Genomic DNA, 21,812 nt, shown 5'->3' on the forward strand with positions numbered 1-21,812 from the left:
GCTCCTGGGGACGACTACCGCTCTCCCTAACGGGTCGTTGCCATTTATACAAAATGGTGACCTTCCCTCGTCTTCTCTACCCCCTTCAAATGCTGCCGCTTATCATAAAAAAAATGCGACCTCCGCGCACATGATAGACTCCTCCGTAACTTTTTATGGCAACATAAGAAACATAGGATTTCTTTATTTAAACTCCAACAGCCTGTTTCCCACGGTGGCCTTAACCTTCCGAGCCCCCTGGGATATAGCCTTGCTGCTAACTATAAAATAGCACTTGAATGGCTTTTACAAACACCTTGCTGCGCCTGGCCTCTCTTGGATCAACAGTTTACACCTGACGTTCACCTTGCCTCTCTTCTCCACCTGCCCCCTTCCGACTGGCCTGTTTCCTTACGAGACAACCCACTACTTGTTGCCCCTGCCAGGGCTTGGAGGTTGGTGCGTAGGGCCCAAGGCCTTAGCCCAAATGTCTCCTTGTTCCTGCCTTTCCTCCGCAATCCTGATTTCCATGACGGCAGGGCTGCTGCTCTGTTTTCCCACTTGTATGCTAAGGGGGGCAGGCTCCTGACCCATTTCTTAACTGATGGTACTGGGGCATTACTTTCCTACGAAGGTCTTTTGACTAAATTCTACCCCATTCCTATTCATAGGTTGCATTTCCTACAAATCTCCAGTTACGCTTCTAAAATTCTCTCCTGCCTTTCTCCATCTGACAAGAACAATAGACTAGATAAACAGACCCTACTCTTGCAGACTGGTCCTACCTCTGTCTCCCGACTATACTGTTTGACTCGCCCGTTGATTGATCTAGAGACCGTGACTCAGGGCCTTGCTAAATGGCGGCTGGACTTCCCAGACCTTACGACAGACTGCCTGGTTGACGCCACTATTAGGGCTACTAGGATATTAGTCTCTAAATCCTATTCTGAAATGTTTTAAAAATTGTTACATAGGGCCTACCTTCCCCCAAAGCTATGGAAACTGGTGCACATGGCGGCTGATTCCCACTGCCTGAAATGTCTCCATCCTGACGCAGACTTAATGCACTGCCTCTGGCTCTGTCCCCAAATTCAGGTTTTCTGGGCTTCCATTCATGATTTTGTAACTACATCGTTGAAACTGCCTCTTACTATGACCCCCGAATGGGCTTTATTTGGCATTTTTTCCTCCACCGATACTTGTCGAGAGATAGATCCCTACTGGTGGTGGTGGCGGCGGTGGGGAAGAAGGCCATTCTTTCTCAGTGGATCCAACCACATCCACCCACTTTAGCCATGTCCCTGTCACGACTTAATTATATTTTCCAAATGGATTGGACCGAATCTTCCCTACATAGAGAAACCAAAGCGCGTGCCTTCTTTACTAAATGGTCGGCGTATATTCCCACACTGGCTCCCTCCACTAGGGCCTCACTCCTTTCCATGTTCCAATACACTGGATGGTTTTCTCGGCAAATCCTACTGGGCAGACACCCCCTGCCGGGTTTAGGTTGATTTTATTTTATTCTCATTTTATTTTATTATTATTGTAAGGTTTTACTTATGTATCTTGAATTATATACTTTGGTACACGATGTATCGTTTGTTGTCCTGGCTGTGTGCTGTGTCGGGGGTCCCTTCCGCTTCGTACTCCTCGTCATACTCTTACTTTGTCTTATTTACCATTGTACCACTGACGACTGCTTTAAAATCATTTTGTAATCTTTATTCTTTTTGATCTTTGTATACATATGTTTGTATACTTCAACTGCATACCTCCTGTTTGCGGCAAAAATAAAAGTTTAAAAAAAAATATATATATATATATTCCAAGATGATGATAATCAAAACAGCTAAAATGTGGTGTTTGCACATACATGTACCATATTAAATCAATAATCCAGCCCTACAAATGTTTTGACTCGTTTTTCTATTATTTCTATAGAATTCACTATGATTCCGTTATAAATCTGTACATATTTCAGCAAGTGAATACCGTAGTTGAACATTTGCAGCTTCTTTTTGCAATTTAGTCGTGTCAATTTAGTATCAAGAACTACAGAAAAAAAACATATTATGAGTTTCCATGTATGAGTGTAAAAAGTATACTGACACCTAGTGATAGTGATGAGGATTGCAGCCAATGATCCCATCAACCCAATATGCTGTTTAGTATGTCCCAAAAAAACGTCTGCTTGTGGGGTATTTCTATAAACTGCAGATGCAGGTGAATACATTTGTCTGGATCTTTCCGCCATAACACATAATCTGTGCAAAAAAAGTGTTGGTGAAAAAAAGCACATAGAAATAATTTCTACAGCTTTGGCAGTGATTGGTGGCAATAAAAGTGTAAAAATTAAATAGTTTTGAAACCACAATGTAAATCTTACAGCATGTGCCCTACAACTGCTGGGAAAAGATTAACCCCTTAATGACAATTGCCGGTCCTGGCACGGCACGGAAAAGCATGTGCTTTACGACAATTGACGTGCCAGGACCGGCACGTCTTTAAACGGGTGCAGAAAGCGATCTACTATCGCTTTCTGCACCCAAAAAGCGTTGCTGAATGCCTCGACCTCGAGGCATTCAGCAACGCCGCGATCGGCACGAAGGGGCCATCTCTGGCCCCTCCACGGGGCGTCAACATCCGCCATACTTTGTATGGCGGCGGACGCCCGTTTTAAAAGCGTTTAGGAGGCGATCGACGATCGCCTCCTAAACTTAAATGGTGTCGCTGGAATGCCTCGATCAGGAGGCATCCAGCGACACCAAACACTAACCTTTTGATGGGCTGTGACCGCTCCGGAGAGCGGTCACAGCCGCAGCTGCCGGCAATCTTCGCCATCAAGGAAGATGGCCGCCGTCGTGTAACAGGAACCACAAATTTTAAAAGATCGCTAGATGGTCCAGACCATCTAGAGAACTTTGGCTCCACTTGCAGGTTGAATACAGGTACTGCATTCACCATGCAAGTCAATGGAGCCCAGCTTTCTAATCACAGTGTGATTAGTAAAAATAAATTAAAAAATAAAATAAAATTAATAATAATTAGAAAAAAATAGTAAAAAAACAGTAAAATGTAAAAATCATTTCCCACTGATGTCACTATCAGGGGAACCTCCAAGTTGAAAAAAAAATGTTAAAATTTTTAAAAAAAAAAATAAAAAAAAAAATATATATATATATAAAAAATATATTTTTGTGAGCAAGTCCTAAAATTAGCATATTAGCTTAAAACAATTCTCGCATGGAAAGAGTTAAAATACTGGCATATTAAATGCCCGTGGGGTGTCTACTTTTAAAAAATGTATGATTTGATGGGGTAAATTGAATGGGCCAGGTTCAACAACGTCCCAATTAACACGGGGGGGAAGGATGGCCACACATCTAATTTCCAATTAGAAAAATGCACACGTACCAAATGTGGCCTTTTAGTTCCCCCAAAAAATGACACACCCATGCATGTGGGGTATCACTGCACTCAGGAGATGTTGCTGAACACATTATGGGGTGTCGTGTGACAGCGGCATATACCAGGAGCTGTAAATTCATACATAAAGTAGGTGTGTGTGGGAAAAATACACACACAAAAATATTACTGCAAACTTTGAAAAAATGCTGGTGGTAAAATATGTGCATGCAAAGAGTTAAAATACCAGCATTTAAAATACCCTGGGGTGTCTAGTTTTGAAAAATATATGGTTTTGTTGGGCACACTGAAATGGCCCGGCTCAAAGATGTACCAAATAGGGCATGGGCAGTGGATCCCAAATGCCAAAGTTCAACATTGAAAAAAGCGCATGCCCCAAATGTGGCCCTTTTGCCCCAAAACAGCCAGGCAAAATCATTCATGTGAGGTATCGCTGTACTCAGGAGATGTTGCTGAACACATATTGGGGTGTTTTGTGATAGTGACATACACGAGAACATTTTAATTCATGCCTGAATTAAAATGTGTGTGGAAAACCAAATGCAAAAAAATGACTACCACAAAGTTTGACAAAGACTGGTGGTAGATATGGTGCATGGAAAGAGTTAAAATACTAGCATTTGAAATACCCTGGGGTGTCTAGTTTTCAAAAATATATGGGTTTATTGGGCACACTGAAATGGCCCGGCTCAAAGATGTACCAAATAGGGCATGGGCAGTGGATCCCCAAATGCCAAAGTTCAACATTGAAAAATGCGCATGCCCCAAATGTGGCCCTTTTGCCCCCAAACAGCCAGGCAAAATCATTCATGTGGGGTATCGCTGTACTCAGGAGATGTTGCTGAACACATATTGGGGTGTTTTGTGATAGTGACATAAACTAGAACATTTTAATTCATACCTGAAGTAAAATGTGTATGACAAAACAAATGCAAAAAAATGACTACCATAAAGTTTGACAAAGACTGGTGGTAGATATGGTGCATGGAAAGAGTTAAAATACTAGCATTTGGAATACCCTGGGCTGTCTAGTTTTCAAAAATATATGACTTGATGGGGTAAATTGCATTGGCCGGGTTCAAAGATACCCGAAATGGCACATGGGGGGAAGAATTACCAGATTTGGAAAAAATGGCTTTGAAATAGCAAAACGCTACCTGTACTTATTGCCCCATAATGGGTAGAAAAAAGCAAAAAAACATAAAAACATTGGGTATTTCTAAACTCAGGACAAATAGTAGAATCTATTTAGGAAGTTTTTTCATTACCTTTTATAGATGAGTAAAAGATTTTTCAACTAAAAGTTAGAAACAGTCATTTTTTTCTAAATTTTTCACCATATTTTATAATTTTTTTAATAGTAAATAATATGATACAATCAAAACAATGTCATCTAAAGAAAGCCCTTCTTGTCCTGAAAAAAACAATATCTAATGTGTGTGGGTTCAGTAAACGGGAAAGAAGAAAATTACAGCTAAACACAAGCAGCGCAGAAATGTTAAAAAGGCCATTGTCACAAAGGGTACAAAAAGTAAAATCAGCCTTTGTCTCGAAGGGGTTAAAGTTCTATTTAAATGAGGTCTTCAGAAAATCAGGACATCTGAATGTTTACATTTTGAGGGGTTTTTTTTGTCAATTTAATCCTCACAAATGTTTTTTTTTCTATTTTTCTAGAAAAAGAAAAAAAGAAAGCTCTAGCTCTCCTTGAAAAAGAAACGATTTATAGTTTACATGGGTACGCTATTCACAGGAAAGAGGAATAATGGTTCAACCCTGTGGCAAAATAGCTCTGGTATTTGAGGCACAGCTGGAACTGAAGGGATTAAATCACTTTTAAAAATAAAAAAATTAAAAAAAAAAAGGTTAGATATTAAGCCTTATATCCTCCTTAAGCCACGTATCAGACCTCTGTTAATGCACGTCTCCCAGGTAAATATAAGACAAAATAGCATGGCATTGATTCCTTTGGTTTGAGGGTGAAGAAAGCGTCCTTAAGAGTTAGACCGCAGATGCATCAATTTAAAGCATTTTGCTTTATAAACGTTGTAAACAACCATTTTTTTCCATTTATTTACTCGGCTCTCTCATTGTCCGATATGTTTTCCGGTAGAAAACACCACCGCGAGCGTTAGAAACACCATGTCCAACGCCTCACAACATGTTCTAAGCCTAAAAGTAGTTTTTTATCAATGAAGTTGCAAATATATTACTTATGGGTGTGTTTTGGACGGAGCGCCGACGTAACACGCAGATCATGCGGGTAACGGAGCTCACGGGAACGCGCGCGCAAACTACCTCGCGTAATAGAGAAGGATAGTTTATTGGCAGCTGTGTCCGAAAACATGGTTCGGAGCAGCGCGCGGGGACAGCCAACCAATCGCATAGAGGAAATGTGAAGAGGCGGGAGCTCGTGCGCGCGACCGGAAAAAGGAAGACGGGGATTCCAGGGAAAGATAAGAGAAAGATATGCTGCGGTGTCAGGTGAGGTAGAAAAGGCAGGCGTTGTTAGAAAATCAAGCAGCCCGAACGAACACTGATATTAGATGAGAGAATTGACGCAGAGTTAGATTACGGCCATTAGGAGTTCTGTGGTGCGTGGAGAGCATTGGGTTAGAATTTATGTTCAGTGTAGCGGTGGGTGGGTATAGTGTTGTGTGCTAGCATTCTGGTCTTGAATGTAGTTGGGTGGCGGGTTTATTTTTCCTGGTTATTGGCGCAGCTCAAATTGTAGAATTGTAGAGCTATAATCGACATATATCGTGGTTACTATTTTACTATAGTGAGTGGTTATGGTATGAAGCTGGCTTTCCTGGAGTTGAGAGCACTATTATGTGAGAATTATAGGATGCTGTCTTGAGGTCTGGTGACTTGAGACGCCTTGTTTGGTTTAATTGGGCAGTGTGTGGCCCGTTAAGGGCAGGCAGTATTGCTGTGAATGAATTGACACAAAGAGGGGTAGAAGAATACTTCTGGCACTGAAAGGGTTAAATGAAAATGTGATGCTAAATAGAATACCTAATGAATTAAAACATTGGCACATTCTGTTTATAGCAGGTAGATTAAACACTTGTCTTTAGGGCTATATTGAGGACAGATTTGGGAATCATTGCTCTGCATATCAAATAAATAGACCAGATTTGACCTTAGGTGTGGGGCAAGACACTGTGTGTACTGTGATAATTATTTATACATACAGAAGAAGGGCATTTACAGTGGATATAAAGTCTTCACACCCTGTTAAAATGCCAGGTTCTTGTGATGTTAAAGAATGAGACAAAGATAAATCATGTCAGAACTCTTTCAACCTTTAATGTGACCTATAATGTGAACAATTCAAATGCAAAACAAGCTGAAATCTTTTGAGGGGTAAAAAAAAATCCTCGCAATAGCCTGGTTGCATAAGTGTGCACACCCTCTTATAACTGGGGCTGTGTTCAGAATTAACCAATCACATTCAAACTCATGTTAAATAGAAGTCATTACACACCTGCCATCATTGAAAATGACTGATTAATCACAAATAAGGTTCAGCTGTTCTAGTAGGATTTACCTGACATTTGCTTATTGGCACCTCAGAGCAAAAGCCATGGTCCACAGCGAGCTTCCAAAGCATCAGAGGGATCTCATTGATCACTTATCAGTCAGGAGAAGGGTACAAAATAATTTCCAAAGCATTAGATATACCATGGAACAGAGTCATCATCAAGTGGAGTCAATATGGCGCAACAGAGACATTCCCAGGAACTGGATTTCCCTCCAAAATTGATGAGAAGAAAACTGGTCAGGGAGGTTTACAAGAGGCCTACTGCAACATTAAAGGAACTCTAGGAATTTCTGGCAAGTTCTGGCTGTGTGTTACAATGTAACAACAATCTCCCATAGTCTTCATATGACTAGGTTATGGGGTAGGATGGCAAGACAGAAGCCTTTTCTTACAAAGAAATACATTAAAGCCCAGCTGAAGTATGCAAAAACAAACATCAAGTCCCGCAAAAGGACCCAGGAAAATGTGTTATGGTCTGTTGAAACCAAGGCTGAACTTTTTGGCCATAATTCCAAAAGGTATGTTTGGCGTGAAAAACAACACTTCACATCACCCAAAGAACACCATGCTCACAGTGAAGCATGGTGGTGGCAGCATCATGCTTTGGGGCTGTTTTTCTTCAGTTGGAACCGGGGCCTTAGTCAGGGTGGAGGGAATTATGAACAGTTCCAAATACCAGGCAATTTTGGCACAAAACCTTCAGGTGTCTTTTAGGAAGCTGAAGATGAAGTTCACCTTTCAGCACGACAATGACCCAAAGCACACATCCAAATCCACAAAAGCATGGCTTTACCAGAAGAGAAACGTTTTGGAATTGCCCAGACCTGATTCCAAACGAACATCTGTGGGGTGATCTAAAGAGGGCTGTGCACAGGAGATGTCCTTGCAATCTGACAGATTTGGAGTGCTTTTGCAAAAGAAGAGTGGGCAAAAAGACTGATTGCTGTAATAAAATCAAAAGGTGGTTCAACAAAGTATTAGTTTAAGGGTGTGCACACTTATGCAGCCAGGTTATTGTGAGTTTTTTTTATTTATTTTTGAATTGTTCACGTTTTAGGTCACATTAAAGGTGAAAAAAAGGTCTGACATGATTTATCTTTTTAAATATGGCAAGTAGGGTAAGGTACAGTGATTTGTGACTGCTTTCCTGACATTAGAACAGGAGATATATAAAACATTCTAGTAAGATATACAAGACTAAAGCATGTGAATAACATTACCTAATCTTAAGAAAGGTCTAGCTCATGGGATCCTGTTGTATCCATGAATCACTAAGCTTTTTTTGCTTTACGGCACAATCCTTCTGTCCCATGTCTTTATAGTATTGATTTATATTTAAACTGCCATCATATTCTAGTATACTGAGTAATGGGTAAGTGGGACATAGGCAATACTTTATCACAAAACTATCTAGACCTGCAAAAACATAAGGCGAAGAGTGCCCTGCTCATGAGCTTACAAACTAGTTTCTAGTGTATATATAAGCACTCTTGACTTATCAAACACAACACTTTTTAGGAAAAGCTCTATGGACATAGTGTTCTGGTATTAACGCATCTGATTATCAGCAGGCCATGTGAAATACTTTCCACTTAATTGTTTTTCTTCTTTTCCAGTCTCTTGATGATGGTGATGGGTTCCCTGACCTGGAAGAAGATGAAGACATTGATCAGTTTAATGAGGATACCTTTGGAGCCGGAGCAATTGGTGAGACTCTGAAATATTAGCACATGGCCTGTTGGTAAAAAGATTTGTTTTTGCTTGTGGGGAAACCTTGCTCACTGAAGAACACCTAATTTGCCCTCATGCACAAAGATGATTGCAGGAATAATATTACACACAAAAATTTGGTTTGTGTGCTAATTGTGAGCAACATTTTATATCTAAGTTAAAAATGGATACTTTTATGGGCAATGTTCTCTGATCCGAAAAATAGATGGTTTAATATATTATTATGAGGAAAGTCTCCCAATGCTGAAATATGCCAGAAATAATGCATTTCATGTCTGGATGATATATCTGCACCCTTTTCAACAAAGATGACAAACTATTGACCACTAGAGGACAATAATTTAATGGAGAAAAAAAATGTCGCTGGCACTTCATGGGGTTAAATGAGCTTAGAAAGTGATCATCGATTGCTTTCTTCACTCGTATAGTGTTGCTGCAATGCCTCATTAATGCCTGAGGAAGGGAACCAACAACTTGGTCTCGAAAGCTCGCAATTAAACTCTCGGTTAGTCAATAAATGGTATTTTAACTATACTTTTCCCATGCCTCAATATCTAAAGAAAGCCCTTGTCTGTTCCCCCCCCCAGGGTAAAAACTCACCAGGGCTACAATTGTGTATCACGGCACCCGCTTCACCATGCCCCATCAGAAAAGTTTAAAATATGGTGGGAAAAGACTGACTTTTTTTTTTAAACAATCTTTTACTCATCTACAAAAAAAAAAACACCAGCTAAATAGATTCTATTTTCCCTGAGTTTAGAAATACCTAATGTTTTTCCAGTTACCACCACTAGGTATCCCAAATGCTAATATTTTAACTAGTCGTCAAACTTTGTGGTAGTATATATTCACCCCCCACACACACACACACACACGTACTTCTGGTATAAATTTACAGCTCCTGGAACATGTCATATGAAACACCCTAATGTACATACATCAGCAACTTCTCCTGAGTACAGTTTGGTCACATAAATGGCCACATTAGGAAGGTGCACATTTATTCAAATTGGAATAAATGCTGGTATTTTAACTCTTTCCATGCACACACTTTTTTCCACCAGCCTTTGTCAAAGTTTGCAGTAGCGTATTTTCTTTTTTTTGGGGGGGGGGGGATTCACACTTTGTACTTAAAGTATGATTTTACAGTTCCTGGTATATGTCACTGGTATATATATTCAGCAACATTTAAGTACACTGCTACCACCCATGCATAGGTTTGTTGGGTTATTTGCAGGCTAAACGGACGTGTTTGGGAGGTGTGCTTTTCGTATTGGAATTTTTACATCTGGTTGGTCTGCGCCCATGTGTATTTCAAATGCTAGTATTTCCTCTTTCCATGCGAGTGTTTTTGTGAAGATACAGCACCAATCTTAGGACCTCATAAAAGCAGATATACACACACTGGCCACTTTATTAGGTATACCTGTTCAATTGCTTGTCAACACAACTAGCTAATCAGCCAATCACATGGCAGCAACTCAATGCATGTAGACGTGGTCAAGACTTGCTGAAGTTAAAACCGAGCATCGGTATGGGGCAGAAAGGGGATTTAAGTGACTTTGAGTGTGGTATGGTTGTTGGTGCCAGACGGGCTGGACTGAGTATTTCGGAAACTGCTGATCTACTGGGATTTTCACACAAAACCATCTGTAGGGTTTACAGAGAATGGTCTGAAAAAAGAAAGTATCCAGTGAGCAGCAGTTGTGTGGACAAAAAAATGTCTTGTTGAGGTCAGAGGAAAATGGGCAGACTAGTTCGCGATGACAGGCAACAGTAACTCAAAAAAACACTTGTTACAAGCAAGGTATGCATAATACCATCTGAACGCACAACACGTGGAACCTTGAAGCAGATGAGCTACAGCAGTAGAAGACCACACCGGGTGCCACTCCTGTCAGCTAAGAACAGGAAACAGTTGAGGCTGCAGTTCACACGGGCTCACCAAAATTGGACAATGGAAGGCTGGAAGAATGTTGCTTGGTCTGACGAGTCTCGATTCCAGCTGTGTCATTCAGATGGCAGGGTCAGACTTTGGGGTAAATAACATGAAAGCATGGATCCGTCCTGCCTTGTATCAACGGCTCAAGCTGGTGCTGGTGTAATGGTGTGGGGGACATTTTCTTGGCACACTTCGGGCCACCAGCAGGATAATGCACCATGTCACAAAGCTCACATCTCAAACTTGTTACTTGAACATGACAATGAGGTCACTGTACTCCACTGGCCCCCACAGTCACCAGATCTCAATCCAATGGAGCACCTTTCGGATGTGGTGGAACGGGAGATTAGCATCGTGGACTGACAAATCTGCAGCAACTGTGTGATGCCATCATGTCCATATGGACCAAAATCTCTGAGATGTTTCTAGCACCTTGTAGAAAGTATGCCATGAAGAATTAAGGCAAGAGGGGTCCAACCTTCTACTGGCAAGGTGTATCTAATAAAGTGGCCAGTGAGTGTAGATTTTTTTTTTTTTTACTTTTTGTGGGGACAGCATAGTTCCCCTAGGGGTGACACGTGTGGGGAATGATTTTTACATGTTACCACATGTTCATTTTTATTTAACTTTTTCTTTTTTGTTTATTTTACTAATCACGTTGCAATTAGTAAGCCAGGCTCCATTGATTTGCATGGTTGAATGCAGAGTTCTCAAGAGTCTGTGGAGTGACCGTCTTGAGAACTTGTTTGTATTTTAATGGGATATTTGCCATATAGTAATGAAAATCATAGACATGACGTCTATCCAAACTGAGGACAGGTATATGAATATATTTAGGCTTATTTCTCATTTTTCACTGTTCTTTTCATAGTAAAGGATGGATTTTATAGATGAATATGGTGTAAAAAGGAATGCTGCTTTGTCCTGGAAAAAACCACACACCTTGGGATGATTACACTAAGTGAAAAAAAATATAGTTTAACATCGATATAGCACAAATTTTTCAAATGCCTTTTGTTTTGAAGGCATGTTTATAAAGTTAACAATAACATGAACACTTTTAACCCCTTAATGGAAGAGGTCCCTGCTCTTGTGTTGTTAGTTTATTCGTATTAGGGGAATGAGGAACTTGGTAAACTACAGTTTGGCTGTCGATTATTTATTGTAGGAAAGGTTATGTGGAGAAGCCGGTGGCCCGGAGATCTCTTAGATGAGTAAAATGGACACTTTCCTCAAATAATGCAGATTTTTGGTCTATTAAGAAGATGAATTGTATGTTTCTTTGAAGTTAGGTTTTTACCAATTGTTTTGAGGCGACTAGATGGGCTGAATGGTTCATATCTGCTGTCGCTTTCTATGTTTACAGTTAGAATTAGTAGGGGAGAATAGGTACAATGCCTAAATTTAAGCTGCTATATTGACTGGGCTAACAAACTGTCTAATCTCATTTTATAACCTTGCTAACTTCACTTTTGGTTGTTTTTTTTATTTTTTTTTATTTCCTCTGCATTTATATTCATCACCCTAGCATGTCGTGGAATATATCATAAATGACAAATCCATTTAGACAGCTATTTTGTGTTGGATGCAAGAAGTTATGTTCCAGACATGGCTGGGGGAGAAAAAAAACCCACAAAAAAAGGTATTGAAACCTCCACATTGTTTGTTTGTTTTTGCCTCCTGTATAGATGATGATTGGCGTGAGGCACATGAGCGCTTGGCAGAGATGGAGAAGCTTCCCGCTTCCGATATTTTTTCACGCAGTATCGCCTCCTCCAACATATCCCCTCTTGGGGATGAACAGGAAGAGTTGGAGCATAGCTTGAGTCAGCTGGTGAAGGAGAATGAGGAACCAGCCTTGCCCTGTGGATCACGCACACAGGTCTGAAATATCAGACAAAACAAATGTAGTGTGGTTCAGGCATTGCAACAAGCCAGTGATATGTGTTTGTGTTGGTGTGCAAGCTACATAAGCTGGTATGGTGTATTTTACATACAATACGATATTCCAATGCATTGCACGACTCTCAAATTGTTTTGTTTTACTGGTTCTCTTGTTTAGGATGTATGCAAATGAAACTTACCAACTCTTTCCGGTTTTATTTCACGCTATCGCCATTATTGCAGTGCCTATTTTGTACTTTAACCATGCCAGATAGCACTCAGATAGTGAAGGTGGGAGGGCTAGTAATAATCTAACATGTTGCGAAACAGTAGTCACTGTAAAATATTTCCTACTTGGAACAGTCCATTAATATACTTGTGTGTTGAAAATTCAACATCATTCAAATGAAAATGATGTTTATATACAGAGTCAAAGAGAAACATTCACAACTCTGACATCTTTGAATGCATTTATCACATTTAAATTGTCGGCATTCCTGTCTTCTGGCACCCAAAAATGGAAATGTAATTTAATGTTAAAGGAACTGAAAAGTACCATGGTAACAGTTTGGGCTAGCACCTGGAATCTGATCTGACAAAATTTGCTAAATATTAATAGCCAACACCATTGGAAGTTTTGTACCTTCTAAGAAAGAGGGTGCTCACAAACATATATTTGGGGTACTCTAGGAGGTGTTCCGATGTGATACATAACACTCTACTTAATTTCCTTAGCTTTCATCGGGGATGAATTCTTGTATCTGGGACAATGCCTCTGGCCTGCGACCTATCAGGGGGCCACTTCTAACAGAGGTAAGCGTATATTGATCTTGTCAGTTGACCACCGCATATTTACCTTTGGTAAATTCTGGAGTCACAAATCATGTCATATGTTTGCTTCAAATATGCGAATTAGAGGGAATCCAAGTGTTTTTAATTTTGTGTTGATTTTGTTTCAGGATATGAGTCCCCTATCCATCCTGCATGAATATGGTCTTGCACCATTGTCACATCTTGGCCCTGATGAAAGGGGCAGGGATGCTTCTGAAAGAGCCCTTCCTCGACGTTCAACTTCCCCCGTCATCGGGAGTCCACCTGTGCTTGCTGTGCCAATTGGGACTCCTCCAAAACAGGGAGTGAGCCCTGGCTTCAGTCAGCAGCAGGTACATGGGAAACTTTTATATGGTGAATAATTAATAAAAATAATGGTAGGGGTTGTATATTTTTAGTGTGTGTCTTCCTTGTTAGCTTGACAAATTTAATTTAAATGAGCATGTCCTCAGCAGATTAAGTTCAACTAAACATTTTTGATTTTTGCCCAGAGAAAATGTACACTTCTTGATTTTTATTTTTTGTTACACCTAAGAAACTTTCCTGGTTTATCTACTATTTCAGGTTTTGTGCCCAAATCCAATTCACATTAGAGCCGCCTCATCAACCTTCAGCAGTCACCCTGTAAGTCACCTTTTCTATGTTTCTCATTTACTTGAATTTACTACCTATTTTTTTACTCCTTATTTAATGGGGTTTTTTTTAACAGTTTTTTTCACTATTCATGCTTGATTGGCATTTCATATTGTTTCAGATTACTTACAAACCCTGATTAGATGTGATTTAAAAAAAAAATCCATTCCTTGCAGGGCAAACCAGCTTCAATCTTGAGACACCCATTTTCTTCTGCCCTCTCTCCACTTCAAAGGACCCAGCTAGTAGGCGGTACACAGGTATTTATTAAATAGCAGATTTATCTTCTTGTTTCAGTAGTTCAACATTGCTATATGAATTATTTTCTTAAGCTCCTGGTCGTCTTATATTCTTATTCATCTGTTAAGTTGGTATATACTGTGAAGAATAAATTGGTTGCTTTTCAAACCCCTTCAGACAGCAGCTGGCAGACTGTCACCAAGCCAGTTTACCCGTGTCTCAGGACCTCATGGACCATCAATGGCCCCTGTTACACCGAAGCTTTTGCAGGGGCACATAGGGCAAATGGTAGGCCATGGAGGTGGTGGATTTCATCCACTTTTTGGTGTTCCTTCTCCTGCTGCACCAGGTGTTCACCTCAAGAATTTAAGGTTTGTATGTTTTGTATAATGAAGTCAGAACATGAAATATATAGTCAAATGTTATATTTTAACAGTTGTTTCTTTCAGATCCCAAACTCAGTTCCACCCGGACACCACTCACTTGCACCCTCAACACAGACGGCTTCTCCACCAGCGCCAACAAAACCGCAAGTAAGTGTTTAAATTTTCCTTTGATATATAAATGTAGTCGAAAGTTAAGCTTATGGGTTGTGAGGTCTCATTTAAGCAACGTTTTTACTCTGTGTAGTCAGCATCGTGGTGTAAATGGTACTTCAGGTGATCGTTCCTGTCGGCCCTCACACTCAGACTATCATAAAAAGGATCCTTATGCAGGACTTATGCTTCAAAGGGAGAAGGAGTGGGTCTGCCGAATCCAACTTCTTCAGCTACAGAGCACAGACCCATACCATGATGATTACTACTATCAGGTGACAGTAGTTGTATTTTGTAATTTGTCAGAGTATTGTCCAATATACTCAATGGAGTTATATGCGTGTTTCATTTGTTTTGTCATATGCTGTACTACTTTCTAGAATTACTTTGAAAAGTTGGAAAAGTTATCTGCCTCACAAAATGAGCCCAGTGAAGGCCCCAAGAAGGAACGCACAAAACTTATTACACCTCAAGTTGCTAAACTTGAACACGCATATAAACCAGGTGAGCAGAGCTGTTTTCCATGTTTGCAATAAAACCTAATTGGGCTGTAGGTTGAATGTTGATTATTAACCCCTTCATGACAAAGCCCCTACATGTACGGGGTCAAAATGCACTGCATTGGTGACAAAGCCCGTACATGTACGGGCTGCTGTTTAATACTGTTTTTGCCGCAATCAGCGACTTTGTAGGATCCACGGAAGCCTCCCAAGGGAGGCTGGCAGTGGATCAGGGGAGGAAAGCCCTCCCCGAGAGAGAAAAACAAAGTGATTGGTAAAATAAAATATACATACACAAAGTTTGAGTAAGTCCTACAATTAGCGCTATATCTTCACAAAACAAGTTGCATGAAGTTAAGATATTGGCATTTTAAATGCCCATGGGGTGCCTAGTTTAAAAGAATGTATGATTTGATGGGGTAAATTGAATTGGCTGACTAAGTATGTCCCAAATATGGGACATGGGCACAGACTGACCAGATGTCCAAATGCCAAATAATACACACCTCACAAAGGTGGGCTTTTACTTCCCAAATAACCCAACAATCCCGTGTATGGGGGGGCGGGGGGTTATCATTGTACTCAGTAGATGTTACTGAACATATATTGGCGTGTTGTTTGACAGTGACATATACCAGGAGCGGTAAGTTCACACCTGAAGTACAATGTGTGTGGGAAAAAAAACAAAACAAGATTACTACCATAAAGTTTGTCAAAGGCTGATGGTAGAATTAGTGCATGGAACGGTTTAAAATACCAGCATTTCAAATACCTTGGGGTGTCTAGTTTTCAAAAATATACGGTTTGATGGGGTAAATTGCATTGTCCTGCTTCAAATATGTCCCAAATACCACATGAGGCAGAATGACCAGATTTCGGGGAAAAATGGTTTTAAAATAGCAAAACGCTACTTGTAGTTATTGCCCAATGACTTGCAGAAAAAAGCAAAAAAACTTTGGGTATTTCTCAACTCAGGACAAGTAGTAGAATCTATTTAGCAGTTTTTTTCATTGGTTTTTGCAGATGAGTAAAAGATTTTTCAAATAAAAGTGAGAAAGTCGTAACAAAAAATCACTATTCTTTTTTTTTTTTTTATATATATATATATATATATATATATATATATATATATATATATATATATATATATATATAATAAAATATATTTATAATAAAATATATTTTTCCCCCTCTGGGAACATTGAATAATTAGAAGTCCAGCACTTTAATTTACTTATTAATGACCTAGAAGTTGTATAGAAAATCAAATTTCTTTTTTTTTTTTTTTGTTCAACTGATGCCAGTTTGTCATTTTAAGATGAATATGCATGTTTATCCCAATGATTTGATAAAATAATAAGAATATTTATATATCTGTACCTAATTTCTCATTGCTTTCTCTCCTTTTTGTGCAATTCTATATTTTTTTTTTACTGTGGTATAAGTTTTAAAGCATGGGCATTATTTTGGAAGTTTGTCACAAATGTGTGTAGTTTAGTTATGTTTAAATGCACCACTTTAATTCTCCCGTCAGGCCTATGATTAAGTACTGTATTTCCCAGTTTATAAGACGACCCCTCAAAATTTGAATATTAATTTAGAAAAAAGAGCCTGAATATGACTACCATGTAGGAAAAAATAGGGCCGCAACTATTTTCATAATCTGTTGGCTAATTTTTTCTCAATTAATCGGATAAAAAAAGAAATATGCAAATTTTTCGTTTAAAATAATGTAATGAACAAACTGAACGAAATTGTACTGACTTAATAAAAGCTATATTTTAAAGGTACAAGAACCCAAACAGCAATATATCTCAAACTAGGTTTTAATACCTAAAAAAGGTTTAGTAGTAATTCATATGTAAACAATTTTTTCATATTTAATAAAAAGTGATTGGGAAAAATGCATTTCTTGTTTTTATTTCCTTTTATTTGCCAACCTGCCCCCCCAGATATGCCACTCTGCCCCCCCCAGATATGCCTTATACAGATATGCCGCTCTCTGCCCCCCCCCACCGATACTCCTTATACCTACCGATATGCTTTACACCCCCCCACGCTCCCTGGTGTCTAGTGGGAGCAGCCGGTGCTAGAGCTTTTATGACTGAGCGTCGAAAGGTCATGTGATGCCGGTGCTCAATCATAGAAGCCCCAGCGGAAGTGGAGGGCAGAAGCAGAGCCTGTCTGCGCGCATCGCACAGATGCCCACCAGCTGCTAGAGAGGAAGATGCAGCTTCTCTGCAGCGCTGCGGGGATCTGGATTTTAGTGTTGTAATCTGACCTCTATTTGAGGTCGGATTATAAAACGAGGAGTATTTTTCAGAGCATCTGAAAAAACCCTCATGGTATAGTCAATAAAATCAATTCAACTAATTGATAGAGAAAATAGTTGTCAATGATTTTCATTATCGATTTTGCAGCCCTAAAAAAAAAAAAAAATTACTAAAATATTCACATGTAAACTATTTTTTCACTTTTAAAGCTATGATTGAGAAAAATGCATTTCTTGTTTTTATTTGCCAACCTGCCACCCAGAAATGCATATCTGGGGGGCAGATGCGCCCTATATCCAACTATATGCCACTCTGCCTCCTGATATGCCACTCTGCCTCCCCGACTTACCAATGCATCCCAGACTTGCCACCTGTGCTTCAGACTCCCTGAATCATAGAAACCCCAGCGGAAGTGCCGGGTAGCAGTGGAGGTTGTCTGTGCCCACTGGCTGCCAGATCTGGATCTGCGGGGAATCTGGATCTTAGTCTTGAAGTCAGACCACTATTTGGGGTCTGACTATAAGACGACCTTAAATATAAGCATTTGCTCTGGAAAAAGCCTTGTCTTGAGCAAATACGGCACTATTAGTCCTGGCTTTACGAATAAAAATTGGATCTGTTACAACTATCCATCTCCCCAAGAACCCTATAACCTCAACACAAGCTTACATTTTTTTGTTGTCATTCGTGTGACATTTTGGGCGAATATTCCTCCTCAAATATCACACCGAGTAAATTCTTTATGGCAGTGTTTAGTACTCCCTTCCTCCGTACACTTTCAAGAGTCCATGTCCAGCTTAGAGATTTATGAATGAGCAACTGTATTGTTTTCTGCAGATGGTATGGTAAGGAGTCGGTGTTTGCTTAGTTAATCTGATGGATGTAAAAACATCCGGTTAGTGACAATTGACGTGCCAGGACCGTCATGGCTTTAAAAATAGGTGCAGACAGCGATCTACGTTCACTTTCTGCACCCAAACGGTGTTGCTGTAGTGCCTCACTGTCGAGGCATTCAGAAACACAGAGATCGGTCTGGCCCCTCCCCGGGGCGTCAGCATCCGTCATTCACTGTATGGCGCTGGACGCCCGTTTTTTTTTTTTTGTTTTGTTTTTTTAAAGCATTTAGGAGGCAATCAACGATCATCTCCTAATCTTCAATGGTATCTCTGAAGCGCGTCGATCACAAGGCATTGAGCGACACCAAACTCCCACCCCGGGACGTGCCCTGACCGCTCCGGAGAGCAGTCACAACCGCCACTGCGACGTCCTTCAAAAAAACCAATGGTGTTGAAAAGAGTTCTCAGGAGGGTCTGGAGACAGCTCTTTCCGTGCGAGAATTTAAATACTTGCATGTTAAAAGCCCCTGGGGTGTCTACTTTAAAAAAAAAAAAATATATATATATGATTTGATGGGGTAAATTGAGTTGGCCGGGTTCAACAATGTCCCTATTAACACCAGGTGAAGGATGACCATATGTCTAATTTCCAATTTGAAAAATGCACACGTCCTAAATGTGGCTTTAAGCCCCCAAACAAACCCACACAAGGGTGCTATCACTGTACTCGGGAGATGTTCCTGAATACATGCTGGGGTTTTGTATGAAATATACCAGGACCTGTAAATACATACCTAAAGTAAGTGTGTGGGGTGTCTAGTTTTCAAAGATATGATTTTATAGGGCACATTGAATTGGCCAGACTCAAAGATGTGCCAAATAGGGCATGGGCACAGGATCACCAAATAGTTCAACATTGAAAAATGTGCATGCCTCATATGTGGCCCTTTTGCCCCAAAACAGCCAGATAAACCTATGCATGGGTGGTATCACTGTACACGGGAGATGTTACTGAACACATATAGGGGTGTTGTGTGACAGGGTCATATATCAGGAGCTATAAATGCATACATGAAGTAAAATGTGTGTGAAAAACAATAACTACCACAAAGTTTGACAAAGACTGGAGGTAGAATTAGTGCAAAGTTAAATTACTAACATCTGAAATACCCTGGGGTGCCTACTCTTCAGAAATATATGGTTTGATAGGGTAAAGTGTATTGGCCCGCTTCAAAGATACCTGAAATAGCACATGGGGAAAGAATTACCAAATTTGGAAAAAAAATTTGAAATAGCAAAACGCTACTTGTACAATAACTTGCAAAAAAAACCATGAAAACATTGGGTATTTCTAAACTCAGGACAAATAGTAGAATCTATTTAGCAGGTTTTTTCCATTAGCTTTTATACATGAGTAAAAAAAATTCTCAATTTTTCACCATATTTTATACTTTTTTAATGGTAAATGATATGATACAATCAAAAGAAAGCCCTCCTTGTCCTGAAAAAAAACAATCTAACTTGTGTGAGTTCAGAAAACGATAGAGAAGAAAATTACAGCTAAACACGAGCACCGCAGAAATGTTAAAACAGCCATTGTCACGAAGGGGTTAAGTAACGTTCAGCTTATTGTGTCATGAGATAAACAAGGATTTTTGTGTCCTTTCCTCTGGATATTTAAAATTATCTGGTAGAGTAGCACATTATTTTATTGAGGATATTAGTATGCTGAGAGAGATTGTTTAAATTTGGTCTTTCTCACAGTGCAGTTTGAAGGCTCTCTTGGAAAGCTAACTGTCTCAAGTGTAAATAACCCTCGAAAGATGATTGATGCTGTTGCAACATCTCGCACGGATGAAGATGTGAGTATTTGGTATGTGTAAAGCTGTCTTTATTAACTGTGGCTACAGTGCTTTGTCACCTTACCATTTTTCATCACTCCGTAGGAGAATCGGGAGAAGCAGGTTAGAGACAAAAGGCGCCAGACACTTGTTGTCATTGAAAAGGTATGGGATCCAGTCCACACATTGTAAAATTAAGTTACACAAAAGTGCATTTACCCCAACACCTGCTGCTTTTTTGTTTCATGTGCAAGTCGCATAGAACCGATTGCTACCTTCACATCTCTGCTGTATCCAGACATTATTTGTCGCATGCTATGAGATGGTGAGTTAATGATCTTGTGTTTTCCATGCAGGCATTCTCTGTTGTGCTGGAACTGGAAGACTTTGAGCGTCGTTTTTCACTGTGCTGTGAAAATGAAGAGAGAGAGGCCCTGGCTGAGCAACGTAAACTAAAACTCCAGAAGCTGTCTGAGATTCTTGGAATACGAGGAGGAGGAGACAGGTTAAAAAAAAACAAAAACCCAAAACTCTTTTGTATTAAATTAACCACGTTATGTGTGCTTGATGATGATTACATTTTCTTTGTAGAGCGACAGATGAACAGTTTGTTCAGATCATGTGCATAAGGAAGGGAAAACGTATGATAGCTCGTATCCTGCCTCTTCTGCTGGTTCAGCCGGTCACTGCTCTGCTCTGTACCATAGCTCATAACTTGCCTTTCCTCATCAAAAAGGATGCACAGGACCAGGTAACTTAAACATTACTGAGAAGTATTGCTGTATTTGCTCGATTATAGGATGACCCCTCCCCCCCCCAAAAAAGAGAGCCCGAATATAAGACTACCCTATAGGAAAAACGTTTTTTTTTTGTAAATATTCACATGCAAACTATTTTTTCATGTTTAATAAAAAGGCATTTTTTTGGTTTTATTTCCTTTTATTTGCCAACCTGCCCACTAGTTATGCACATCTGCCCCACGGCCTGCTACTCTGCCCCCCCCCCGCAATATGCCTTATACTCCCCTATATGCCACTCTGCCTCCGTGATATGTCTTAAATGCCACTCTGCCCCCCCTATATGCCATATGCCCCCCCTACTTACCGATAGGTCCCTAGACTTGCTCCCCGATGGGGGCAGCCGATGGATGTGGCGCAGACAGCCTCCGCTGCTGTCGGGACTTCCGCTGGGGCTTCTACAACTGAGCAATGGAAGGTCATGTGACGCCAATGCTCCGTCAGAGAAACCCAGGCAGAAGTGTCGGGTAGCAGCAGAGGTTGTCTGCGAGCATCGCACACCGGTTGCCAGAGAGTAGGATCCAGGTCCCCTGCAGCGTTGTGGAGGATTCTGCCGCTAGACATCTGTGCGATGACAACCTGAGCTGCTGCTGGCCGGTACTTCCGCCGGGACTTTTATGGTGGAGCACCGGAAGGTCATGTGACACCGGTGCTCAGTTGTAGAAGCTGCAGAGGATGTCTCCTCGCATCACACACACACCTCCACCGGCTGCCAGAGAGCAGGATCCAGGTCTCCTTCAGCACTGCGGGGGATCTGAATCTTATTCTTGTAGTCAGACCTCTATTTGGAGTCTTATTGTAAGACAACCTCGAATA

The 21,812-nt window shown here is 40.3% G+C and overlaps 1 protein-coding gene across 1 annotated transcript; it reads left to right on the plus strand.

Moving 5' to 3' along the window:
- The first annotated feature begins 5,662 nt into the window (after positions 1 to 5,662).
- LOC149280597 (protein PAT1 homolog 1-like) lies at positions 5,663 to 21,514 on the plus strand. Its single transcript, XM_089500354.1, has 13 exons — positions 5,663 to 5,668; positions 8,569 to 8,659; positions 12,314 to 12,507; positions 13,245 to 13,322; positions 13,469 to 13,672; positions 13,905 to 13,964; positions 14,150 to 14,233; positions 14,391 to 14,584; positions 14,663 to 14,746; positions 14,844 to 15,024; positions 15,130 to 15,253; positions 20,123 to 20,231; positions 21,310 to 21,514. Exons 1-13 carry the CDS (start codon positions 5,663 to 5,665, stop codon positions 21,512 to 21,514), a joined length of 1,614 nt encoding a protein of 537 aa, XP_089356480.1.
- Positions 21,515 to 21,812: the final 298 nt, after the last annotated feature.

This window comes from Sceloporus occidentalis, unplaced genomic scaffold (genome assembly GCF_023333645.1).
Source record: "Sceloporus occidentalis isolate IW3139 unplaced genomic scaffold, rSceOcc1.0.p SCAF_152, whole genome shotgun sequence".
NCBI classification, from domain to species: domain Eukaryota; kingdom Metazoa; phylum Chordata; class Lepidosauria; order Squamata; family Phrynosomatidae; genus Sceloporus; species Sceloporus occidentalis.

Excerpts from the sequence above, each read along its gene's own strand:
- LOC149280597 (XM_089500354.1), top strand. Across the intron at positions 14,234-14,390 it reads AGCTAGTAGGCGGTACACAG|ACAGCAGCTGGCAGACTGTC; the intron begins GTATTTATTAAA and ends AAACCCCTTCAG. Across the intron at positions 15,025-15,129 it reads ATGATGATTACTACTATCAG|AATTACTTTGAAAAGTTGGA; the intron begins GTGACAGTAGTT and ends ACTACTTTCTAG.